Consider the following 15,416-nt stretch of genomic DNA (forward strand, 5'->3'; position numbering starts at 1 on the left):
GTTGTTCAAATCTCTTCCTGTATTTGAAGTCCTCCAGATTTATTGGGACAACCAATACCAGTTCTGAGGGAGTCACTGGACATCACAGTTAGTGGAACAAATGGGAGGTAAAACTAGTAAACATGGACTTCATTAAGTTGGAGGTGGGGTTGTGATCCGCCGGCGGCCTGCAGAGTTGGATATGAATATTGAATGGTAAACCATGTAAGGATGATTAGCAATCCCTTTGGATTATACATAAAGGTTAATAATAATAAAAAAGAACCAAGTTAGATACATTTAAAGTTTTGATTATTAGGGGGAAATGTTATGATATGGGATATAGTTAAATAAAAGAGGGATAAGAATAACAACGTATATATAGATATGGGCATAACATAAGGAAAGAGTTGGCAGCAGATTCGGACAGTGAGGAGGTTGGGGAGGAACATGGACCCGTCCTGGAGGTTGGAGAAGGTTCAGACGAGGGCTCTGCGTCGGAGGCAGAGAGGGGGCCAGGGCCATCTAGGAGTTATGTGCTGCCTCTGGAGCCTCCAGGGTCTGACATTTGCAAGGCAGAGGAACAGGGGGAGCCTGTTCCCAGTGCACGCATGCGCAGGGCTGCCAGAAGGCAAGAACAGTTAAGACAAAAGGGACAACTCGGGAGTAAGGCTTGGAGACAATTGGCCCCTCCCACAAGACATAAAGGAGGACCAAAAGTGCATGAGCCTTGGCAGGAATCAACTTTGTTCATGCTGGTCAGTTTAAATTCTGAAGCTCCGTTTTGACTCTGTGCTCCGTGCGGCCTTGCAAAGCGAATTGCCAATTAGGCAGCGTTTCAAGGGAGATAAAAGCGGGTGCTTATCAGCCTTATCCCAAAAGACTTTGTCAGACTTCTGTCGGACTCTTTACAAACTATTTGTGACTCATTACAGGCTGTGAATGAATAGAATTCACAGGCGTTGAAATAAAAAGAGGGTTTTTGGGACTAAGCGTGTGGTTTTTACTGGTTCAGGAAGTCTAGGTCAGAACAGGTGGGTTAGAGCAGTGGTCTCCAACCTTGGCAACTTTAAGACCTGTGGACTTCAACTCCCAGAGTTCCTCAGCCAGCTTTGCTGGCTGAGGAACTCTGGGAGTTGAAGTCCACAAGTCTTAAAGTTGCCAAGGTTGGAGACCACTGGGTTAGAGCATTTAGAAGTGAATCTACATGGTGTGTGGATTCCAACTTTCAGAATCCTCGGTAATAGCCATCGTAGTTGGGAGAATTACGGGAGAGAGAATCCCCACATCTGGATGGTGGCCAGCTCGCAGAAGTTTGGACTGAAATGGTCATAGTGGGCTAAAATGCTGTAGAACCAGATTTCTGCAATGAGCACAGAATTTGACCAGAGAATTGCCAAGTTCCCTTCCTGTGCGTACATTCCAGGATGCTACTTGAAAAAGATTTAGAGCCTGGAAAAGAAAAAAATATAAATAGGAAATGAAGCAAATCAGGAACAAGTAGCAACAAGAATGCCTGAGCATTAAGACTCAAATCAGACCGAGTTGGAGGTGAAAACAAATTTAATTGCTCGTCGTTCTTTCAAGCCTGACCGTAATTGATAACCCCCAACACTGCCTTTTTAGGACAGAGGCTTTCTCTTAAAAGGGCTTCTGTGACATTCAAGATACTCCATGTAAAAAAAAATCATACCCGTGACAAGGCAACTCTGAATCCAGGTGTCCAGTGCAAAGGATTTCTTTGCTGTAACCCGGAGAGTCTCACTTTAGCAGCCAAGCGAAAAGAGGAGTAAGTGAAACCAACACAACTGATTGGGACATCCATTCTCACGTCCGTCTCGTCTTCTGTTTCTTGGCTTGCCTCTTGATATCCTCCAGGCCTCCTGTATCGGCCCCCGCCTGCCCCAGAGCACACACCCCTTGGAGACGGCTGGTTAACTGGAGCAGCAAGGGAATCAACTGGAGGAACAGAAAACAGGCCACGTTTTGGTCCAGGGAAAGAGAGAAGTCTACCCCAACATGATGCTATGATTACAAGTCATCAACCCACATTATAAAGCAGTGAGAAGTTCCTTCTGGTTCACCAAGCGCGCATTAGAATGTGAAGTCCTTGGGGGTCTCTCGGCTTGACTGCTTTCTTGCAGACTTTTCAATGGCCCAATCAGGTAACATCATCAATGCAAGAAGGGATAAGAAACAGAGCAAACTCCACTCTCTTCTAGCACTGAGGATGTTACCTAGCTGAGTCATGAAAGGTCCATGAGAAAGCTACCAAGCTCAGAGAGCACCAAGCATTCCACATTTCAACCTCCAAGTTACAAATAGTCTCTTCCATAAGTGCATGAAAGTGTAATTGATGGTTCAATCCATCTGCCACCCCCTCCCCCAGCTCAGTAATCCCACTACCCTAAATAGACAATCATATATTCCTGGGAGGTCAAACCACTCAACGAACAGACATGAGAGCTCCAAGGGGGAAGAAGGAAAGGAGCTGAGAGAGAGAGAGAGAGAGACAGACAGAGACAGAGAGACAGAGAGAGAGAGAGAAAGAGACAGACACACACAGAGAGACAAAGAGAGAGGCAGAGAGAGGCAGAGAGACAGAGACAGAGAGAGGCAGAGAGAGAGAGACAGACAGAGAGAGAGACAGATACAGACAGAGATATACACACAGAGAGACAGACGGACAGAGAGACAGAGGGAGATACAGAGACAGAGAGACAAAGACAGAGAGACAGAGACAGAGACAGATACAGAGAGAGATATACACACAGAGAGACAGACAGACAGGGAGACAGAGGGAGATACATAGACAGAGAGACAGAGACAGATACAGAGAGAGATATACACACAGAGACACAGACAGACAGAGAGAGACAGAGGGAGATACAGAGAGAGAGACAGAGAGAGACAGATACAGACAGAGAGATATACACACAGAGAGACACAGACAGAGAGAGACAGAGGGAGATACAGAGACAGAGAGACAGAGAGGCAAGGACAGAGAGAGACAGAGACAGATACAGAGAGAGATATACACACAGAGACACAGACAGACAGACAGAGACAGAGGGAGATACAGAGAGAGAGACAGACAGAGAGACAGACAGAGATATACACAGAGACACAGACAGAGAGAGACACAGACAGACAAGAGATACAGAGAGACAGAGACAGAGAGAGACAGATACAGACACAGAGAGATATACACACAGAGAGAGACACAGACAGACAGAGAGAGACAGAGGGAGATACAGAGATACAGAGACAGAGAGAGATACAGACAGAGATATACACACAGAGACACAGACAGAGACACAAACAGACAGAGAGACAGAGGGAGATACAAAGAGAGACAGAGACAGAGAGAGACAGATACAGACACAGAGAGATACAGACAGAGAGAGACAGAGGGAGATACAGAGACAGAGAGACAGAGAGAGAGAAACAGAGAGAAAGAGATAGAGAGACAGAGGCAGAGCCTGGGCTGTCTGTCAGCCCCTCAGATAGAGACTCAACAGACCCCAGGTCTGGAGATGGCTGATGAGGAAGAGGAGGAACAGCTGGGTCCAGTGCAGAAGGCAGAGGAGAGGAGAGCAGTGGAAATCTATGGGCCAGTCCTTGAGAAGGAAGGGCCACCACTGCTAGCGAAGCCTCACTCTAGCTCTGGGGATAAAAGGCAGGGAGAGGAGATGAATAGGTGTGGCAGGCAATTATTCATCTCCTGGAGGGACGGAGTTGTTAGCCTGCGTGATAAACTTTTTGCAGTAGCTGCCAGCAAATAAAGGAATGTTTGGAGTTCACGTCAGAGGGCTTGTCATGTTTGGGGTGCTGGGGTCAGAACAATGATGTTCATTGGGTCCCCAAGAAAGGGAAGCAACTCAACCTGAAGCACAGCCAAAACCATCCTCTCTATTACCTTATCGTGGTTGTAGCCAGCTAACAAAAGCAGCAGAGTCAACGGAAGAGCGATGTAGGATCCTTGGGCAATATCCTGCTCTGGCAGTTTTCTCTGCAAAGGAAGATAGTTGTAGTCTTAGAATACTTTTGGTAGCTAAAGGCACAGAAACCCCCCCACCTTGCCAAGGACAGTGGTGTTACCCATAAAATCAACGAAGACATTATATCTGCCAGGTGCAAAAAATCAGGACTATCCGTTAAGGTGCAATTCGGAAGATGTATTGCTCAAGCCTACATCCAAGAATCTATTCAACTAAAGTTCAATACTAAATTAGCACCAGATAAGGGCCAATGGAATTCGAGAGAGGGTTAGACTTGGATCCTTTGTGGGAACGCAATGATTCTAGGCTGATGACAAGCTTAACCCCACCACCACCTCAGCTCTGCCTGCCCTTCTCCTACGATATCGTAGCAACTTTCTTTGCCTGGATATCCCATGGTTTGCTTTGAATAAATCTCCATTGGCTAAGATCCTCTACCACGGCAAGGCACAAATCATGGCTGCTAGCCCACCAGTGCGTGCCACAAAAGCGAGCCCACCATGGCTTTCCACTGGGGCTGACTCCCACCTTTCTTTCTCTGTGTGTGTATCTCTCTGTGTATCTTTCTCTTGTGTGTCTCTCTGTCTCTCTCTGTGTCTGTCTCCCTCTGTCTCTCTCTCTCTCCTTGTATCTATCTCTCTCTCTCTCCCTCTGTCTGTGTCTCTGTCTGTGTGTATCTCTCTCTATATCGCTCTTTGTCTCTCTCTCTCTCTGTATCCCTCTCTCTCTGGTCCCTGCCTCTCTCTGTCTCTATTTCTATCTCCCTCTATATCTCTACCTCTCTGTGTCTCTCTCTGTGTGTCTCTCTCTATATATATCTTTCTGTGTGTATCTCTCTCTCTCTCTCTCTCTCTATTTGTATCTCTGTCTGTCTGTCTGTCTGTCTGTCTGTCTATCTATCTATCTATCTATCTATCTATCTATCTATCTATCTAGTCTCTCTCTCTCTGTGTATGTCTCTGTATCTCTGTCTCTGTCTGTCTATATCTATCTATCTATCTATCTATCTATCTATCTATCTATCTATCTATCTATCTATCATCTATCTATCTATCTATCTGTCATCTATCTATGTATCATCTATCTCTGTCTCTCTGTCTGTCTGTCTCTCTGTGTGTGTATCTCTCTGTCTCTGTATCTCTCTCTCTCTCTGTGTGTATCTCTTTCTCACTCTCTGTCTCTCTCTCTCTCTCCAGAAATGTGCAGAACCTTACCGTAGGATTAAAAACCAAGGTGATGTGCTTGTGGTATCCGATGGTGGTGAATGAGACTTGAGGTAGGGTGTAGTCATACTGGGACTTGGACAAGGTGGAATCTAAAAGCACCATGTAATTCTAGCAGGAAAGGAGCGAGAGGGGGAGTGGAGAAAGGAGAAATTAAAAAAAAACAAAAACCAGCTTAACAAAAAAGAAAGGAAGGCAACAGAATCTGAATCACATCCAGATGTTCTTCTAGGTAGGCATTTACTCCACCACCCCAGTTGATTTTACATCATTTCAACCGGTCAGTCCGTTTGTTTGTTTATATCCTGTCTTTATTAATTTTTACAGGGCAGGAAACATATCCAACACACCTTCTCCTTCCTATTTGTCCCCACAACAACAGTCCTGTGAGGTGGGTTGGGTTGAGAGAGGAAGTGATTGGCTCAAAGTCAGGACTAGAACTCTCAGTCTCCTGGTGTTTATTCCAAGGTCACCCCTCTCGGTTTCACACCTCAGGACTAGAATTCTCAGTCTCCTGGTGTTTACTCCAAAGTCACCCCACTGGGTTTCACACCTGTCAGGACTAGAATTCTCAGTCTCCTGGTGTTTATTCCAAAGTCACCCCGCTGGCTTTCATGCCTAAGGCGGGATGTATGAAGATTATTACCTCTCCATCCCGGAGCAGAGGTGGAAAATGGAAGAATAACGACTGGCCGAGTGAGACGGTGTGAACCGGATTGTCCAAGTTTTCGCTTTTGTAAAGTTTCACCTGGGGAGAAAACACACACACACAGACACACACACACAGTTATTGTTAAATAAGAGATAAAGGTAAGGGTAAAGGTTCCCCTCGCTGTCCGAAGACGTCTCCGTGGTCATGTGGCCGGCATGACTCAACACCGAAGGCGCACGGAGCGCTGTTCCCTTCCCACTAAAGGTGGTCCCTTATTTTTCTAGTTGCATTTTTTTACGTGCTTTCGAACTGCTATGTTGGCGGAAGCTGAGACAAGTCACGGGAGCTCACTCCATTACGCGGCGCTAGGGATTCGAACCGCCGAACTTTCTGATCAACAAGCTCAGCATCTTAGCCACTGAGACACCTGCTAGCTGTGGCTATCAGCAATTCCTTAAGAAACCTCAAATTGTTTACTCCAATGTCTAGCAGCAATTTGCAGGTTCAGTGATCGCTCCTGTTCTGGACCAGAAGCAGCAAATAGCTGAGTATTTTTATTCCCAGTTTAGTGCCGGTCATCCCCCCCCCCCCCAACAGACACACCTTTCTGAACCCTGGAAAAAAAAACCACTGGACAATTCCTACCCATCCTTAACTCACCCATAAGGTAGGGAGGTACTCGGAAGTGGTGATCACATTTCCGCTCAGATCAAATTGGTTGATTTGGCGAAAAGCCACGATGTTCACATTGTCGACGTCATCGCTGCCGACCTACAATTTGGAAGATGGGGGGGAAAAAGGATTACGGGTCGAGAAGGGGGAAGGCTCACGAGGAACAGGAAGGCCAGTCAGGTCGCGCCACCTCTTCCGGTTTGCAATTGGAAAAAAAAAAAAAAAACATTTCAACTCCTTGGTGGCTTGTGATGGGGAAGAAAGTGAAGTGTGCAATACTCTTGAGGAAGAAACTTCAGAGCTCAGGAGTCCCCGAAGGTTTTATTTTCAAAATTGAAACTTGCGGAGCGCACGCAAGGCTCAACTGAAGATAATCACCTCATTTAAAACAAAACTGGGTTAGCTTCTCCGTAGCTTCCCTCTCCGACCTCCCCCAAGGAGAGTTCTTATTTTGGAACCAATTTTCCGTATGGAAAATTCTGGTTATTGGTAGCCTGTCAAGGTTGTGGCCCACCAGCGGAGCTGGCAGTGGATTCGGACAGTGAGGAGGTGGGGGAGGAACATGGGCCAGTCCTGGATTTTGGGGAAGGCTCTGATGAGGGCTCTGTGTCAGAGGCAGAGAAGGGGCCAGAGCCCTATGACAGTTATCAGCTGCCTTCAGAGTCAGACATTAGTGAGGCAGATGAACAGCTGGAGCCTGTTCCCAGTGTGCACATGCGCAGAGTTGCCAGATGAAGGGAACAGCTAAAGAACAGGGGTTAACGTATGAGTAAGGCCACAGGTGGACAATGAATGGCCCCTCCCAGAGGAAATAAAAGAGGAGCGAAAGGGGAGTGGAGTTTGCAGGAGACAATTAGTTCGCTTAATTAGTTGGTGACTCTCCGAGACTCCTTGCCAAGTTCTGCAGATCTCAGCCTGGCAGCTCTCCAAGCCAGATAAGGTCTGTGACTGTAAATCCTCCCTCGAAAGACTTTATTGGATGTGAATGAGCAGAATTCACAGTCAATTAATCAAAGGGCTTTTTATCGGGACAAGGAGTTTGCTCCATGCTATTAGGAAGCTTCAGTCAGAACATCTAGTTTAACAGACCACCTCTCACTCACTCAGTCACTCACCCACCTGCCCATCCGCCCATCCATCCATCCAATTTATAAAAAGAACAGAATACCTGAATAGCCGAATGGTGTGGGAGGGCTCTTTCAATGTGATCGTTGCCTTCGGCTTTCAGTTGAATGTGATACAGGCAGGATGGCTTTTCAGGTATAAAATTAAGAAAAACAACACAAGATTAACAATCCCAAGGTCAACCATTGTCATTATGACCTACGCAACGGCTTTCGCCCCAGCCGTGACTTAACTGAATCACAACTTGTTAAAGAAGACGTTAAGCAGCTGGATTCACCTGATGCTAATCCACAAATCCGCATTTTCTAATTAAAAGAAGGGGGTTCGTCCAGCATATTATGGCTTAGTACGATGAGTAAATTCAGGGCTTTGGAGTTACAACCACCCCCTTAAAAACTGCCAGTGGCTTAACTCAAACCCAAGAGGAGCTTGCACCAATTCTGCTGTTTTTAAGAGACTCACCAGCAGACCCCGTAGCCGGAATCTCCCCTCTTCATCTGTGATGGTGTCTTCTCCGTAGATGGCACACTCCCCCTGTCCTACCGCTTCCACCGCAACCCCTTGCTCAGGTTCCCCGTTCAGAGAAGAAACGGTGCCGTAGCAGCTGGAGAAGAGGAGGAAGATGTTGTGACCGAGGCTTCCCAAGAACATGAAGCAAACTCCTGGTCCCGACAAAAAACCCTTTTATTAATTGACTGTGAATTCTGCTCATTCACATCCAGCAAAGTCTTTCGAGGGAGGATTTACGGTCACAGACCTTCTCTGACTTGGAGAGCTGCCCGGCCGATCTCTGCAAAACTTGGCAAGGAATCTCGGAGAGTCACCAACCAATTAAGCGAACTAATGGTCTCCTGCAAATCCACTCCCTTTTTGCTCCTGTTTTATTTCCCCTGGGAATTCATCGTCCACCTGTGGCCTTCCTCCCAAGTCGACCCCTGTTCTTTAGCTGTTCCCTTTGTCTGGCAACTCTGCGCATGAGCACACTGGGAACAGGCTCCAGCTGTTTGTCTGCCTCACTGATGTCTGACTCTGAAGGCAGCTGATAACTGGCATAGGGCTCTTGCCCCCTCCAACACAGAGTCCTCGTCACAGCCTTCCCCAGACTCCAGGACTGGCCCATCTTCCTCCCCAACCTCCTCACTGTCCAAATCTGCTGCCAGCTCTGCTGGCTGCTTGCGGGCCACAACAGAAGGTAAGGCTCAAGTAATATCCTTCAATTAAAATGTGATGCAGTGGTTAAAGGGCTGGCCTAGAAACCAGGAGATGGTGAGTTCTAGTTCAGCCTTAGGCTTGGAAAAAAAACAGCCGGGTGACTTTGGGCCAATCACCAGGACATGGTGAGTTCTAATCCCACCTTACACATGAAAGCCATCTGACTTTGGGCCAATCACCAGGAGACAGTGAGTTCTAGGTCCGCCTTTGGCATGAAAACCTGGCCACTATGAGCCAATCACCAGAAGATGATGAGTTCTAGTCCCACCTTAGGCATAAAAACCAGGTGACTGGGAGCCAATCACAGTTAAAGTTCTATTCCCACCTTAAACACAAAGCTAGCTGGGTGACAGTTCAGAATGTATATACAGGCGGATCTCAGCTCCTTCGCCTTCTCTTTCAATGCCATCCTCTCAGAAGGCTTGGGCCTCTCATCTCTACCATCCTCCTAGCCCTTAAAAGAGGACTTGTTCGCATTCTCTACATTCCTGCTCTCCGGTTCAGCTAATTCCACCAAATTCAGCCCCAATTTCCCTGAGCCCTGAACTAGCAAAAGTTCCCATTCACTGACCTGTAAGCCGTACGGTAACCAACAATGGCGATTTTAAGATTCTGTCCCTCCTGAACTTCGATCATCTGAGATGAGGGTTCGAAGCGAAACTCTTTCATCATTGGTTTGAAGTAGTACTGACCAGGACTCTGCGAAAGGAGAACCATTGGTTGACTATTATTCCCTCCCCCAACCTATTTACACACCCCAAAGCCAAAAGAGGGGGGGGGTACAATTCAATGAAAATCTTGATTCCAATTGTGGTTGTCAAGTCAAGGGGTACCTTTGTTGCAATCGCCTTGGTCCTTAACACCAATAAGATCTAGGAGTTTACAGCGGACTACAGAAGGAATAGCTCCTTGCTTATCAATGGAGACCAAATGGAGCAAGTTTCCAGTTTTAAGTTTCTGGGTGTTAGCATAAAAGAGGGCATGACGTGGGGGTGGGGGTGGGGGTGGCTCACATTGCAGCACTGGTCAAAAGGGTCCAGCAGAGATTATACTATCGGAGACTTCCCAGGAAACAATTGAATGAAAAACTGTTGGTGACCTTCTACCACTGCACCGTAGAGAGTATTTTAACTTACTGCACCTGTGTCTGGTTTGCCAATTGCACAGTGGCAGATAGGACAGCTGCTCCAGAGGGTTAAGGATAAGGTTAAGGTGCCAAGAGAATCATGGCTTGCCCTCTCCCCTCTTTGGAAAAGCTTTACACCTCCCTCTGCCTTAAGAAAGTTCAAAAGATTCTTAAAAATCCATCTCATCCTGGGCACCCCCCCCCTTTTTTTTTAACTATTACCACCTGGCAGACGGTACAGGATAATAAAAACAAGGATAAATAGGCTGAAAAACAGCTACTATTCTAGTCAGTTGGGGTGGGGGGGAAATGCTTAGATATCTTATTAGTTGAATTTGTTTCAAAATATGTTATAAAGGCGTAGTATTATTGGAGGTTTATCGAAATTGCAAATGAATGCCAGTAGGTGGTTGTGTCTTTAAATACAAATGATTTCAGATGAAAAGCACGTTTAAATAATTGTACTTAAATGAGAATTGTGGTACATTGATAGTAAAATATATAAAGACTTTTGATTTAAAATGTGCAATTCAATATGAATGAAGTATATGTAATGATTGTGGAGGAAATGCACGAAATATATTTTTAACCAATCGACATGCTTTCTACAAGATGTAATGAAGGATGATTCTTTTTTTGTTTAGTTAAAACAATAAAAAACTTTTTTTTAAAAACAGCTACTATTCTGTTCTAGCAGTAACTATATCGAATTCTACCGTACAGCGCAATATTAATGCAATATCGGGTTTTCAATTTCAATTATATAGAATGTAAAGAATGTATGTTTCTGTTTTTATTTTTATAGTTATAATGCACACTGAAGACATCATTTAATTTCGTTGTACCATGTGCAATGACAATAAAGTAAACTAACTAACTAACTAACTAACTAACTGAGTGAAAACAGAAGGAAACAATTCCTGCCCCGCTCTGCAAAGACGGGCTTATGGCAGATGGTACAGGAGAATGAAAAGGACAAATACGATGAAAAACAGCTTCTATCCCCCTTCTACCAGTAACTTATATTGAATTCTCCTGCATAGTGCAATATTAATGCCCTATCAGGAGTTTTCAATTCCATTGTACAGAATGCAAAGTACTTGTACTTGTACTTGACGCCTCTTCACCCATCGTGGGTATAGGCGACTTCCATGGAAATTTGGCGCCACTGTTTTCGGTCCTGGGCTAGGGTTGTCAGGTGGTGCAGCCAGTTGCTATTATATGATTTTACTTTTAGCGAGAAGGGCCTGCTTCCCTGTTTGTAGCAATGTTTGCACATTGAGGCAACCGATATTGTTTAGCCCTAAAAAGGAATGGATACGGCGATCCATGGAAGCTGTTTTGGCTGGATATACCCAAGGGGACGCCAGTCCCAAGGGTCGACAGAGCCCGATTGGTGGGAACGGGGGCACCACGTGAAGGCCGGGTTGTCGTTTGATAGTTGAGAGGCTTTGCAACAGGCGTTGCAATGTATATTTTGCGCATCAACTATCCTTGCCCGCCCCAGAATGCAAAGGTGTGTTTGTGTTTTATTTTTATAGTTATAATGTACCCTGAAGATGTCATTTAATTTCGCCATACGAGATGCCATGACAATAAAGTAAACTAAACTTATTTAAACCAAACCAAACTAAACTAAACTCTTTTCCAGTCAACCTCAAGTTGGGCCCGTTCAAATTGGATCATAGCTCTCACCATCCCCTATGCCAAAATTCTAACTGGCTGGAGGCGGTGACCGCTGCGGGGCAACCTTTCGGAATGAGAAGCAAGTGGGTGGATTTTTTCCCTCCCTTTGGTCGAAACTGTAAATATAAAAGCCGTTACCAAGTTGGCGAACGTCAGCATGCCGTTGTCCTGAGTCAGGAGGTTGGAGCGAAAGGTACCGCCACTGAGCGAAAGGAGAACTCCTGCAAGGGGATGGCCATCTTCAGATTTAATCTGTCCAAACGAAAGATGCAAGCAACGTGCTATCAAAGATACGCTTCAAGGTGCTACTTGCCACCTATAAAGCCCTCCATGGTAGTGGATCTGGGTACTTGAGAGACCGCCTACTGCCGATCACCTCCACACGACCTATTAGATCTCACCGATTAGGCCTCCTCCGAGTTCCATCCGCTGGCCAATGCCGACTGGCCACCACGCGGAGGAGAGCCTTCTCGGTGATAGCCCCGACCCAATGGAACGATCTCCCCGTGGAGCTTCATACCCTCACCACCCTCCAGACCTTCCGCACAGCCCTTAGAATCTGGCTATCCCGTCAGGCCTGGGGCTAAAGATTGTAACCCGCCCGAATGGTATGAATGTTGCGTTTTAATCATGTACTGTCTTATATGTAAAAGTCTGTCCCCCCTCCCTTTTGATTGTGAGCCGCCCTGAGTCCCCCCAGGGAAAAGGGCGGCATACAAATAAATAAACAAACAAAAGCTGGTTCAGCACAGTCTCAGTGGTCTAGATTAAAGGATTGATCTGACTTTTTTTGAAGGAAGAGGGAAGAACATCAGTAGCTACGTGTCTCTTGAAGCTGAACAAGGGTTCACCCAACAGATTTCCTTCTACTCTGTAGTATGGTGGTCTCTTATTTGAACGTCTTCAAATAGGACCTAACTTCTCAATTTCTGGCAAAGAAAAGCCAAGGAAGACATGTCTAGGGAGATTTGTTGCTTGTATTCTTACGATTTATATTGACATTGATTGCTTCCTGATTGCTTATTTGTACCCTCTGACTATCATTAAGTCTTGTACCTTATGATTCCTGACGAATGTATCTTGTATTTTAATGCACACTGAGAGCATCTGCACCAAAGACAGATTCCTTGTGTGTCCAATCACACTTGGCCAATAAAGAATTCTATTCTATTCTATTTCTATTCTGAATTTTTATTCTATTCTATTCCATTCCATATTTTCTATTCTATTCTATGCTTAATTTCCATTCTATTCTTAATTTCTATTTCTATTCTACACTCCATTATTCTATTCTTAATTTCCATTCTATTCTTAATTTCTATTTCTATTCTATTCTTCATTCCATTATTCTATTGTATTCTTAATTTCCATTCTATTCTTAATTTCTATTTGTATTCTATTCTTCACTCCATTATTCTATTCTATTCTGTTATTCTAGTCTTTATTCTATTCTAAATTCTATTCTATATTCTGTTCTGTTATTCTATTCTATTCTTTATTCTATTCTCTGAAGACACAACCCAAATAGTCTAAAGAAGCAAAAGGGGGGAGGAGAAGCAAGCAAGGTTTCCCCAGAAGATCTGGAGAAGGTTTACCTCAAAAGTGACCCCAGCAAGAGCAAAAGCTTTGAAATCTCCAACGGTCTCCTCCACGCCACTCAAAATGAACCCTTCTTTCTGAGCAGTCACGGTGTATTCCAGATCGCTGTGAAGCGGTCCCACGCTTTTCGGGGTGGGGGGGGAGGAGGGTTGGGGAGGAGGAAGACAAAGCAGAGAATCTCAATTGACGAGGGAGGAACCGGCTATCCAAAAATCCATCATTGAGGCAGGCTACACAGTTCTCCCCCCCTCAAAGTCTTCCAGATGAGATCAATCTTCATGATCTGTAAAAGCCAACTCATCGAAAGCAGCGGTTCCCCCCCCAAATCTTTTGGGCATCAGGTACCTGTTCCATGGAAATAGGTTGTCAGGCCTGCAATTTTATTCCTTTTAGAATTTTGGCCTGCCACACATTCTCTTATTTCATTATGCTGTTTCATTAGCATAGTTGATGGGAGTGGGGAATAGACAGGAGTAGGATTGTGGAATGTATTGTTATCATTCTTTTCTAGAAGCCAAGGTCATCTTTTGTCTCCGCACTTTTACACCTGACCGGAAGCAGCTGGGTGTGGATGCCAGTGTGGAAGAAGATTGGACCATGTGATGGATTGTGGGTGTGGGGACAAGATCATGAACTTTTAACTGAGTGGAACTGTGATGTCATTTCCAGTATTGGGATTTCACAGCACAATGCCAAGATGTCTGATTTATTAAATTGGAATTTTAAGGATCATTTTGCCTTGGACTCTGATTTAATTCTACATGATAGGAACGCTGACATAGGTTTTCCATGGACTGAAGGGGACGTGGTTTTGCTTGCTGCCTGCATCCTGCAGATTGGGCTTCCCTTGTTAGCTTGACCCGTTTTTTTTTTTTCTTTTAAGTCAAGATTTTTTATTCATATACTAGCTTATAACCTGGCATTGCCCTGGTATTTATTTATAAAGGGAAAATGTCTGGACCAAAAGTAATTTCTAATGTTGGATTTTCCCCCTTACCAGAGGGAGCCCCCTTGTGGAGGACTGTGAAGCTGTTACCATGGCGACTCCAATGTGCTGTACAGTAGAAGCCAGTACGGCAGTATGGCACAACAGGCTGTATCTTAACAGAACACACACACCCAAGAGGTGTTAGGGGTGTCTTACCCCCCCCCCACAGTATTTGTCTCCAGAGAATAAGTCACCTATGTACCAAGTTTGTTTGAAATTACTTGAGGCATTCCAGAGTTATGCTGGAACACAGACATTGTGACTCAGCAGTTCTGCTGCGAGTTTTTTCAGGATATAAAATTCAATATGCAGCTGGGGCTTGTGGGAGGAAGTTTGGAGATAAAAGGACGGATGCTGCCACGCCCTAGTCGCTGGAGTCAACGTCGTTCCTTCATGGGTTTCTTGGTTTGTACAACAATGCTTGTTACACTTGGATAAGTGCTTTCTATTTCTTGTAACCCTGATTCAAGTCTACACTGGAGAAGTGCATTGCTTAATGTAAGATTCACTTGGATAAGTGCTCTGTATGTCTGTAACCCTGATTCATAGAGACTTTTGGAAGAAGTGTTTTGCTTTCATTTTCTTCAAATTGAGTTGCTGTAAGAAAGATTTGTTTTCATTACGTTATCTGGTCAAAGACTTGTATTTATGTTATTTTTGGGGCTCGAAGCCAGTTTGAACTGTGAACTGATAAAGAAAAGTTCCTTTTAAGTTTAATTGCCTGCGTTTGTTCTCAAGCTCATACATACATACATACATACATACATACGGAATACAGTATATTGTCTGGGCATTTCATTTTACAGAAGGAAAAAAGAAAAAGTAAGATATACTGATAGTAATAATAAGAATAATACACATAATGATTCTAACCATATTTATAATTACATTAGCTTATTTATGATCCTATTAATTATATTAGAATACTTATAGTCATAAACAACATTCATATCTTACTTACACATAACAATGTTCTTTCTTCATCTAATTTCTACCTCTTATCACTAACCATTGATAAAAACCCATTCCATGTTATACTCTGTATCTCCTTTTATCTTTTATTTTCAATGTCAATCTATCCGTCTCTGCATAATCCAGTATTTTCCACGGCCCAATTTCAGGCATGCCACGGACCAGTGCCGGTTCACAGATG

At 44.6% G+C, this 15,416-nt stretch overlaps 1 protein-coding gene across 2 annotated transcripts in view; it reads right to left on the reverse strand.

The window, feature by feature from the left end:
* Window positions 1–1,524: 1,524 nt before the first annotated feature.
* The window catches only part of LOC116517449 (nodal modulator 1-like), a 55,201-nt gene continuing 41,309 nt past the window's right edge, over window positions 1,525–15,416 (reverse strand). Inside the window, exons 23-32 of one of the 2 annotated variants that reach the window (XM_032230380.1) lie at window positions 13,272–13,398; window positions 11,815–11,928; window positions 9,436–9,563; window positions 8,115–8,256; window positions 7,696–7,779; window positions 6,516–6,626; window positions 5,850–5,951; window positions 5,195–5,314; window positions 3,899–3,991; window positions 1,525–1,938 (exon numbers count right to left, since the gene is read on the reverse strand). In XM_032230380.1, coding sequence (XP_032086271.1) covers window positions 1,807–1,938; window positions 3,899–3,991; window positions 5,195–5,314; window positions 5,850–5,951; window positions 6,516–6,626; window positions 7,696–7,779; window positions 8,115–8,256; window positions 9,436–9,563; window positions 11,815–11,928; window positions 13,272–13,398 — 1,153 coding nt within the window. In that variant the 3' untranslated portion in view covers window positions 1,525–1,806. The remainder of the gene's footprint in view (window positions 1,939–3,898; window positions 3,992–5,194; window positions 5,315–5,849; window positions 5,952–6,515; window positions 6,627–7,695; window positions 7,780–8,114; window positions 8,257–9,435; window positions 9,564–11,814; window positions 11,929–13,271; window positions 13,399–15,416) is intronic. The other variant, XM_032230381.1, reaches the window with a different exon arrangement.

This window comes from Thamnophis elegans, chromosome 14, assembly GCF_009769535.1.
Source record: "Thamnophis elegans isolate rThaEle1 chromosome 14, rThaEle1.pri, whole genome shotgun sequence".
NCBI lineage: Eukaryota > Metazoa > Chordata > Lepidosauria > Squamata > Colubridae > Thamnophis > Thamnophis elegans.